Source organism: Xiphophorus maculatus, chromosome 6, assembly GCF_002775205.1.
Source record: "Xiphophorus maculatus strain JP 163 A chromosome 6, X_maculatus-5.0-male, whole genome shotgun sequence".
NCBI lineage: Eukaryota > Metazoa > Chordata > Actinopteri > Cyprinodontiformes > Poeciliidae > Xiphophorus > Xiphophorus maculatus.
This window is the reverse complement of record NC_036448.1, coordinates 5,515,117-5,526,455: the sequence shown is the minus strand read 5'-3', so window position 1 is coordinate 5,526,455 and position 11,339 is coordinate 5,515,117. Positions and strand designations below refer to the sequence as shown.

Genomic DNA, 11,339 nt, shown 5'->3' with positions numbered 1-11,339 from the left:
TGGCCTACGTGATGTCATCATTTGACCATTGGATATTATTGGACACAAGATAATGATCAATAACTCAAACTTTGGTGTGTCTGTGAGTTTTTGTGTTAGAATTACAAATTATTTAATTTTTTCCTTTTCAATTCAACATTGAACTGTCATTCCGTAGGGCAATGCTGCCCTCTGGTGTCGAATTACTGAAATTACTGAAATAGTTTCATTATTTCAGTAATTCGACACCAGAGGGCAGCATTGCCTTACACATGACAAAATAATCCCCTTTGTAATTGACTGTGTAACATATTACACAGTCAATCACAGGGGATATTTGAGCCCTGCTAACCCCCCTTCAGCATGCTCCAAAACTCACCAATTTGATAACTTTAAATCAAACATGCCTTATGATCAGACTGACCGAGTTTGAAGCCGATCAATCGAAATCCCTAGGAGGAGTTCGATCAAATACGAAGGCTGTAAACGTCAAAATCGAGGTCAAATGAACTTCAATCTAAAATGGCCGACTTCCTGTTGGGTTTAGAGCATGGCTCTAAGAGACTTTTTTGTACGTCCCGATAAGATACATATGTGTACCAAGTTTCGTAATTCTAGGATAAAGCATGGCATGGGGCTGTTCATTTAAAATACTCTAGGGGTCGCTATAGAGAAATTAGGCCACGCCCACCAAATTTTGTTATGAATTCCTGTCGGTGGGTGGATAATGATCCATCCTAGTGAGTTTGGAGCAGCTGGGCCCGAAATTGTGGAATTCAGAGCCAAACGTATGGCAACGGCGTTACAGGTCACTTCGCCTCGCCGCCACGCCCACCTGCTATGTCAAAGCCGGCCGGGGTTGGAATCCACAACACACCAACATGTTTTCTGTCTCTGGACACAGTTTCATGTTGATTAGGTCAAAGGGCTAAGATAGCGACCGTTCACAGTAAAACATGACACTTCCTGTTCTCAGGGGGCGTGGCCTACTTAAAAAAATAATTTCACCACAGGGTATTTTAGGACACCCGATGACGATCAATCACTGAACGTTTGGTCCCTCTATGTGTTTTTATATAGGAAATATAAGAGTTTCGTGTTTCATGGCGAGTAGCTGAACTTTGACCCCTGGTAACCCCCCTTCAGCAAGCTCATACAGTCACCAATTTGATAACTTTAAATCAGACATGCCTTATGATCAGACTGACCGAGTTTGAAGCCGATCAATCGAAATCCCTAGGAGGAGTTCGATCAAATGCAAAGGCTGTAAACGTCAAACTCGAGGTCCAAAATGGACCTTCAATACAAAATGGCCGACTTCCTGTTGGGTTTCGACCATGGCTCTAAGAGACTTTTTTGTACGTCCTGACAAGATACACATGTGTACCAAGTTTCGTAATTCTAAGTTAAAGCATGGCTTGGGGCTGTTCATTTAAAATACTCTAGGGGTCGCTATAGAGAAATTAGGCCACGCCCACCAAATATCGCTATGGATTCCTGTTCGGGGATGGATAAGGATCCATCCTAGTGAGTTTGGAGCAGCTCACCCCGAAACTGTGGAATTCAGAGCCAAACGAAATTCGATGGCGTTCGCAACGCCGCCACGCCCACCTGCTTCATCGCAGCCAGTCGGGGTTGGAATCCACAACACACCAACATGTCTTCTGCCTCTGGACACAGTTTCATGTTGATTAGGTCAAAGGGCTAAGATAGCGACCGTTCACAGTAAAACATTACACTTCCTGCTCTCAGGGGGCGTGGCCTACGTAAAAAAAAAATTTCACTGCAGGGTATTTTAGGACACCCGATGTCGATCAATCACTGAAAGTTTGGTCCCTCTATGTGTTTTTGTATAGGAAATATAAGAGGTTTTTGTTTCATGGCGTGTAGGTGAACTTTGACCCCTGGTAACCCCCCTTCAACATGCTCCAAAACTCACCAATTTGATAACTTTAAATCAGACATGCCTTATGATCAGACTGACCGAGTTTGAAGCCGATCAATCGAAATCCCTAGGAGGAGTTCGATCAAATACGAAGGCTGTAAACGTCAAAATCGAGGTAAAAAATGGACGTTCAATACAAAATGGCCGACTTTCTGTGATAGTTGCACTATGACATTACTTGTAAATTCTGAGCGTCTTAGTGAGCTCTACAACTGTACCGAATTTCAAGTCTCTACGATGAAGTAAGTGAATAGCAATGGGTCTTTTGAAAATTGCTAGGTGGCGCCGTTGAGCCAATTTGTTTGCGATTTTTGCGGCGACCTTAAAATACGAAATTTTTAAACTCCCCGTATGCATCCGCCAAGTTTGGTGAGTTTTTGAATATGCTAAAGCCTCCAAAAAGGCGCCTCTTTGGGGGGGCAGAAAAATAAGAATAATAATAATAATAATAAACAGTACAGATACAATAGGCCTTCGCAGCGCTTTGCTGCTCGGGCCTAAAAAAGAAAAAAGAAAACATACCTGCTTAGCACTTCCGGGTTTCTGTGCGACTACGTGGTGCGTCACGAGCGTGTGTCTGCAGGGGGCGTTTGAGTGCCGTAGAAAAAAAATTACCTTGAAGCGTCCAAACCCCCGCCTGTTTGTATCTGTTGGTCATTAGTTACTGACGGCAAGTTACGACTTTTATAACAAAACAAATGGAAACGGGAAAAAGTGTAAAAACTGTTCATTTACGTCAAAATTCTGTTACAGCAGTCATTCAGAATGCCGTAAAACAACTAAGCTATCAAAAAAAAAAGTTCTAAAAGTAACATAAAAATAGCAACACCGTAAAGCATTTTTTAAATGTTGTCATTATTGTGGCACTTTTAACTACAGTAGATCAAAATATGGCCTCCAAAATTTTAAGTTACATAATTTTAAAAAATCTATTTCTGGACTAGTAATAGATTTATAAATGAATAACAATGGTACTATTATCCAAACATAGAAACTGTTAATTGGACGATTAATTAATTCAATGGCAATTCCATTTACTGGCATATGTAAGCATATTAGATAGAATTTTGTCTAGAATCAGCTGCACACCACTAAGATTTTTGGGAGAGATTTAAGGGCAGTGCCTAACTGTGAAGAGGAAGGAAAAGGAGTGCATGGCTTTGTAATTGTTTAATTTATTTATTTTGTACAAATAACCTGAAAAGTGTGAGGTGCATTTACGTTCAGCCCCAAAGTCAATACTTTCTAGAAACACCTTTAGTCATCATATCGCATTGTTGACTTTCTATCCCACAAACTGTTTAGCATTTAGTTCAAAAAGTTCACTTTGGTCTCATCTGATAATATCACCTTTTCCCACTTGTTTATGTATATGAGGTTATTTCATTTCCCTTCGGGATCAATAAAGTCTTTTTGAACCAAATTCGAATTGAACATTTGCCGTGTCCTCCTGGCTTGTGGAGAACTCCAAACAGGACTTCCTGAGTTGGTCTGATGCATAAATCCGCATTAAATACGTTCAAGTTTCACTCGGAGTCAAAGTTCATTTTAAGTTCCACCGTCTCTCCAGAAGTTTACAGTTTAAAAGGCAAAGCTTTAACACAAAGTGTCCGCATGGAAGATCATAAAAATGTGATATCATCCTTGGACTCCACCCAGGACCACTGAGCATCATAACCCAGTAAGTCTTTCTCCCCACCAGCTGAACTCTCCTCCTCATCCTCGTCCTTCTTCACTTCCTGTCTCTTGAACACGGATAAACTCTGCTGAGTTGGACGTTCAGAGGTTTTCTCAACTGCATCCTGGCCGGCAGCTTTCAGTTGCTTTCTTCTGCTGGACCTGAGCAGAGCTCTCTTGATGGTCTCGGCGCCGTTAATGATGTGGAACCGCGCCGAACCCGACTCCGGTGCTTCCGACTTAGGTGCGTCAGCGCTGACCAAACTGTTGGCGGCGGAAAGCGGAACCTGAGTGTGACTTTCAACTAGGATTGATTTGGAGGGAGACTGGGGTTCAGACGTCTCAGATGGGTTTTGATCTGCTGGTTTTGTATTGGCTGCTAGCCTTATGCTCTGAGGGAAGGCAGGAGTTGGGTCTTCTCTGTGGAAATAACGGAAGCAACAGAAATTTACACTTTGAATAATCTGAAAGGAAAGTCCTAATATAACTTGTTCATTTCGCTAATCTGTAAAAGATGATGTTCAGGGAAAGTGTTCTAGGTTTGCGCAAATCTAGAAATCTTTACTTTATAGAAATGTGAATAAAATTCAGGAAATTCACTCAAAACCACATTTTTTTTCCTCACCCGTTGAAATGATGTATTATTGGGGATGAAAAATAAAGAAGCTAATCTTCTAAACCAACAAGAGTCAGGATGCAGATTCAGTTATTACATCTAGCGATCAGGTCCGAAATCTTGGTGTAGTGATGGACTCTGACCAGGACCTTCAGCATCACATAAAGACAGCTACAAAGTCGACCTGAAGAACATTTCTAGGATTAATGGACTAATGACACAACCAGATCTAGAGAAACTCATCCATGCGTTTTTCTTTAGTCGCATTGATTACTGCAACAGTGTCTCATCACTGCTGCTGGTGTTCTCACTAAAACCAGGACGATAGAGCTCATCTAAAGTCCTCACACCTGCTCCCTCAGAGAATAGACTTTAAAATACTTCTGTTAGTCTCTGAAGCTGATTCCCCCTTCGCACTTTGCTGCCTCTCAACACACCTGCAGGGAGACGTTGAGGGAACGTGTTCCTCGATGGTCACCAAGCTGCTCAGGCTGCCTGATAAGCTGCTGCACCGGCTGGTTTGGAGGCCCCTCTCCTCCATCAGCCAGCGCATGGCCTCGATGCCTTCGTGCACGGCCACCAGCTGCCGCAGGATCCTCACATCGGCACAGCGGAGCCACCGCTGCAGGGACAGAGCAGATGCTTTCACATGTCTGTGTGAAAAGTTACTGAATCTCTGCCTTTTCATTCAAGGTTGTCGCCAACATGTGTGTTGATGGTTTACACAATGAATCACTTCCTAAAACCGGCAGGCTTTAAATATGTATCTACTATTTCACACCTAACTCAGCTAACTAGTTAGCATTATGTTATCTATTGGTGCTAATAAAAAAATTGAAAAAAGATCCATACATTTAAGTCAAGTGAGCGGCAGTGATTAAATACCTAAAACATGCCAGGCAATTGTTGAACTAGTTATTGATACGTTTTGAAATTATCATACTTTATTTGTTTTAATTTACCGTGGAAACGTTTTGCAAATTCCAAAAGACAAAGAATTGTTGGGATTGACATCTATGAAAATATGTTTTCCCTGTAAGTCCTAGAAGAGCAGTGAAAAATAATATATAAATATATATATATATATATACATATATATACATATATATATATATATATATATATATATATATATATATACACACACATATAAATCTTATATAAATCATACTTATCAGGTCAAACCACATAGTGCAATACGATATCACTGGTCAATCTATCTGCCAAATTCTTATATTTTTTTGTGTTGTATTTATACTTACTTATATTCTTATATTCTATATTCTTATTCCTTGTTTCTCGCATAATTTAAGGTTTTTCTTGCATAATTTAAGGTTTTGGTTACTCACATTTAGTGTGTACCTTAGTATTTAATCTGTATTTTGTATTCTTTTGCACTTTTGCTTACTGTGTGTTATCTTTGTTTTTTGCCTGGGAGCTGCTGGTAACTTCAATTTCCTGAGGGAGTCTTCCCAAAGGATCAATAAAGTACAAGTCTAAGTCTAAGTCGAAAAATATAATTAAATGTAGTTTGGAAAAACAGCTAATTTAATAACTGCAATTTTTAAAGATTTGGATATATTATTTATGTTCTCAAAGCTTTTAAAAGTGCTATTTAACATTTTTTTTTATTGTTATCGTGATAAATTATTTAAATATTGCTATATCGTGCATTCCTATCCTGAGGAGCAGAGTTCAGGATCACTACGCTGACACCTGCTGGCCTATAGGTGTAACTGCACAAAACAATAATAAAAAAACCAGTCAGCAATCAACCAGAAATGTCAAACAACTTGGACACATCTTGTCTGTGCTTTGATAATACGAGTAATATTAATTAAGAACTAAGCATGATATATATTAGTAAATAATAGTAATTAAAAAAATCAAGTATTTCTTTTACATTAGGAAAATATTAAAATTAATCACCCGTCAAAGTGAAAGTAATAAGAGGCTATATCCAAACTTATTTTATCATATTAAACGTAGCTTTTTCTTCTTCTTTTTTTGTTGCAAAGACAGTATTTTACCAAATCAAAATTATGAAATTAACTTTAAAAAAAAAACGGAAAATTGAGAAGTGATTAAATGTGTCACGCAGCCAGGGGAACGTTATATGTTTATTTTAAATGGAATGAAACTTTAACGCTGAAAAATAGGAATGAGGAAGGACCGGTGGGAAGAATGTGCAGGTGAGCGGACAGGTGGCAGCCGCAACAATCACGAAAATAAACGAGCCGGTAAAGCGAAAGAGAGCGAATCGCTTCAGAGGAACCGATCAAAGATCGCGCTGACGAGTTAGACGAGTTTTGACGCGTCGGTAGAAGGTTACCATCTCTTGTTTTAAGGTGTTGATTTTATCAGATAAGCCATCCGAGGTGTGATCCGAGGGGCCCGACGGGTCAGCCGTCCATCCCTCGCGGTCCGCGGCGTCCTTCATCCAAGCCAGGAGACTCTCCGGCGTTTTCCTCCCGACCTTGCTCTCCAGCTCGTTTAAATCCGGGTAGAAATCGTTGAGGACTTCCTCCGCCATCTCTCCCCGCAGATTAATCTCTGGCTGCGGGGCTGGAAGGTCTATGCGCGTGAACTCTCTCGGACCTCCTTCCTCAGAGTCCCGGAAAATCATCACACTCACGTTTAATTCGCATCGACTCGCAGCAGCAGCTCTGGCCCGGCCGGTGTGTGTTCCCGAACACTCCACCGTAAGGTGTGATAATGAGCGAGAAAACTTTGTGACACACACACACACACACACACACACACACACACACACACACACACACACACACACACACACACACACAAACACACACACACACACACACACACACACACACACACACACACACACACACACACACACACATCAACAGAACGGCCAATGAAAGCGCTGGAAGTGTGGAAGAAGCAGCTCGCGCGTATAACCCGCCGTGCTGTCCCCATTCATCCAGCGCGTGGGTCTCTGGTACCGACCCGAAGCATGACGCTGATGGACGGTGGAAGCGCTCTTTGTGAAGACTTCAAACAATGAGGGACTGAAGGGGTGGAGGTCACGTGGGAAACTTTTCGGAAGCACCTGTGAGCATCTAGCAGCAGCCGGTGATGATGCAAAGGACGTGACTCGTGCTAAATATATGATATCACGTGAACACCATTGTCGTCTTTCAACATCCCCCCCCCCCCAATTCCGGACAACGTGAATGCTTTTAGTTTCCCCTCTGATTCCAAAGCTCACATTTAGCCAGAGTTGGATAGTAACTATTGCTCCATTTACTCAATTACATTTACGTGAGTAACATTTTTTGGGGGGGAAGAAGGACTTTTAGGAGTATTTTACTACGCTGTAGTGTTTAAGCTTTTCTTATTATTTTAATCAAATTTGATCTGTATAGCACATTTCAGCAGCAAGGCATTTCAAAGTGCTTTACATAACCAAACACAAAGTCATGCAACAGAATCAACAATCAAAACATGACTTTAAGTCGAGTGCCATCGTTCCATTCGCAATCGATCACGTTTCAAATACAACTGCAAACAGGTGGGTTTTTAGACGAGATTTAAAGGAAGTCAGGGTTTCAGCTGTTTTACAGTTTTCTGGAAGTTTGTTCCAGATTTGTGGCGCATTGAAGCTGAAAGCTGCTTCTCCTCGTTTGGCTCTGGTTCTGGGGATGCAGAGCAGAACCAGAAGAACCTGAGGGCTCTGGAAGGTTGTTACAGCAGCTTTATTATGAAGTACCGCTACTCTTACTTTCCGGGTTCTTTACCCCTTGAATAAAAAACAAACAAACAAACATGTTTTAACCAAAACAATTCACCAGACACAGACACAAACACCTGCAGTTTTTGTTAAAGTTTCATAAGTTTTTTTTTATTGGAAGAAACTGATTTGGAAAAATATTATTTTGCCTGATTTTGTCAATTACATGAATTAGTGTCATTTTCATACTTAAAATATCAAAATTTTCATTTAACTTTATATTTTGGTCCGTCTCATCTAATTATGTCATTTTTAAATGTGAAATGACTCTTTTGATAAGTTGGTCAGTACTTTCGTACCAAATCCTTTTTTTACTGGAGTAATTTCTTGGACGGCTACTTTTTACTTTTACTTGAGTAAAAATATGTAGAAGTAGAGCTACTCTTACTGGAGTACGGTTTCTGGGTACTCTGCTCACCTCTACATTTAGCAGTGAATGCAAATGAATTAGAAGTAAATTGTATTTAAACGTAAGATTGAGCATTCATTACCTTTACAAAGATGGCTGCTTTTTTTCTTCAAAATAAAATGAAATGTCGGGGTGTGAGCGAGTCCTTGGTAAAGTCAGCCCTATGGTGAAGCACGGTGGTGGTGGCAACACTGTAAGAACATGGTTATTAGCAGAAATGAAACAGAAAATTGACTTTTTTAAAAATAAAATGTCATGAAAATATTAGAACCAATTTTTAGGATAATTTTTTTTTAAGTCTCTTTTTTTAGGTAAACCAGGCTCCTGTGTCTCCAATTCCAGCACTCAGGAGCTCCTGTTCACCAGCATTATCATGTCCGTGATCCAACACACCTGAATCAAATTTGCTGATTTACCTCAGCCGTATTGAAAATGTTGCATTTCGCAAAACTGCGATACTCTCTTCGTGTCGCACGAGGCCCGTGATGAACGTTACTACTGGTGGAAACCACAAAGAAGACGACAGGAAGTAGCCTTCTTTGCGGTTTGTAGTTTGTTTGTTTTTTTCAGATAAGGTGGATGCAGGTGGCCGTATACGTGCCAGCTTCGAAGTATACTGGGATTTTCGCCCCAACTCCTGGATAAGACGCCGACGTCTCCTCTGATGGCCGACAGATGAGGAGCGCTAGCTTAATAGTTGACTTATAAATATACTGTATCTCATTTAACTATTTGCATTCGTCGCTGGCATGATTTTTAATGACTTATTGTGTAATCAAACACATTCTGGTGTCATTTTAATTTTATTTGTCATTTAATGAAAACACCAAAATTGTGAAATTCTATTTTTTTTTTTTTTTTTTTAGCATTAACATTAGCAGAATATTAGCAAAGATTTGCACACATTTGTACTGGAAACACAGCTACCGATAGAATAATTTCCGCTGGACTTCATGCAATTTTAACAGATCTATAACTCTACCACTTAAAAACTCGAATGTATTTGCACCTTTTCTTGGTGGTAAAATCTGAATTAAGTTGCGCTGGTATTTTCCCAAAAAAGCAGAGCCTGTTGTGAAGCAGGTCCGCAGTGACGCGCGCGGCCCACTTTCACAGTGTCGGAGCGGAAAAGCATGTGAGGACCCCAGCATCTGCCGCCGACTAAAATAGATGACATGTTTTTCATCTTGGCCCACATTAATGGACGTCAGAATTAGAGCAACAATTGGGAAATTCCCGCTCCCGCCCAGCCGGGGTCACGACTTCTCCGTTATGCAGTGAGGGGGTTATTTATATCAGGGCATTAAGCAGTGGACACAACAAGTCTGCAGAGGACAAAGTTAATAAACTTTTGTGACTCATATGGAATTTTAATAATTTAATTTGAGAAAAACAGTAAATATTTCTTTACAGCGGGTCTCATCAGGTGTCCCAATTGAACTTCTGAACGATTTTGGGGTTTTGGTTTGGCTATTATAAAATTGTCCTCTAGTGAAACCGTTTTGTTAGTTGCTTTGGTCAGACGTTTGACGATGCAATTGAGATTAAATAATACAAAAAAAAAATGCAGATATCTTAATGTATTAGTTTGGATTTTTCAGTTGAGTAATGCAGGAAGTATGTCACAGAAAAGGTTTTTTGCAAAATCCTATCATTTTAACCAGAGTGTGTGGATCTTTTAACTTCATCCAGTAGTGGCACAATTTGCGTGCGAGTCATTTTCAGAAAGGATTATTGAAAGAGTGTGTCTGATGCCTCATAAAGCACTGCAAATAAATGCCCCAAGTAGAAAACCAAATCAGTACCACAATGAATTATGCAAGAATGTGTCTTCTCAGCCACGAGGAAGGGGAAGGAGATTATATCATGCTGTCAGAAAGTTTAAGATATCACTTTCAAGCTGAAAAGAGTTGTCACCATTCTGCTTCGAGAGTTTTAAAACAGACATCCCTCCCTGATAACCTCCAGTTTCAAGACGGGTCTTCTCCGCCCAAACATCAAGCGCTGCTACCGAGCCAGGGCGTTCCATCACTTCGACAGAATAGATAAAGCACTCGAGCCGCAGAGTCACTTCTGGAGAACCGACAGAATACACAGCCGGACATCTTGGACGGAGCCGTCTAATCATTTGGCAGTTGTTTTTTGTCCGTTGCTTTTTAGCGGTTTGATCACAGAAAAGGGAAAGGCTTCTTTCCCTTTTCTTTCTACTGAAGCTGGTTTAAAATATCCTTTACGTGCCAGACACTTTGTCCACAAATATAATATTAATTAATTAATATAATATATTTATTTTCACCGCAATGAACGTGTGATTCTCTTTCAGCAATGAAAATGACTTAGGCTTCTTCATTTCACAAGATTTGGTCAGTAAATTTCACTTGGTAGACAGACTACGTTGTAAAAACTGCTGAGTTAAGACCAAACTCTTAACTCAGAGTTTGATCTTAACTCTGAGTTAAGAGTTACGCTGAAGAACCCAAACTTCAGTGCTGAGCGCTGAAGTTTGGGTTCTTCTGCACTCAACGGGTAGGATGGATAGTGGGGGTTCTTCCTTGAATAATATAGTGGACTTGCATCTTCTAACAGTCTAAAGTAGTCCTGTTTTCACAAATGGTGTTTTTAAAGACTGAGTGCGCTACAGAAAATTCTGGTTCTGGTTTGACAGATCAAAGGATTTGAGCTAGAGATCAAAGTAGTCCACATTGCAAGTGAAATAGCAGTGGCTTTTTTGTTTACACTTTTGCAGGACTGTAAGAGGATCATGCACTTCCAGGTCATAAAGAAAAAAAAAAAATTGCCAAGTGCCATCAAAAAGTGTGACTCACTCCAACACATAAAGGAACACGAAGTGCCCAAAGACAAGGGAGCAATATGCTGGTGACAATGCCAAGTAAGAGAGTTATTTAGCATAATTTTGTCTCTTAGTAATTCTTATTTCATTCTGCAAAAGAAGTTC

The 11,339-nt window shown here is 40.3% G+C and overlaps 1 protein-coding gene across 1 annotated transcript; it reads right to left on the bottom strand.

Moving 5' to 3' along the window:
* Positions 1–3,005: 3,005 nt before the first annotated feature.
* LOC102218253 (leucine rich adaptor protein 1-like) lies at positions 3,006–6,965 on the bottom strand. Its single transcript, XM_005816572.3, has 3 exons — positions 6,550–6,965; positions 4,655–4,839; positions 3,006–4,021 (listed from the first exon to the last, which is right to left on the bottom strand). The coding sequence occupies exons 1-3, from the start codon at positions 6,841–6,843 to the stop codon at positions 3,547–3,549; spliced, it is 954 nt and encodes a 317-aa protein (XP_005816629.3). The 5' UTR covers positions 6,844–6,965; the 3' UTR covers positions 3,006–3,546.
* Positions 6,966–11,339: the final 4,374 nt, after the last annotated feature.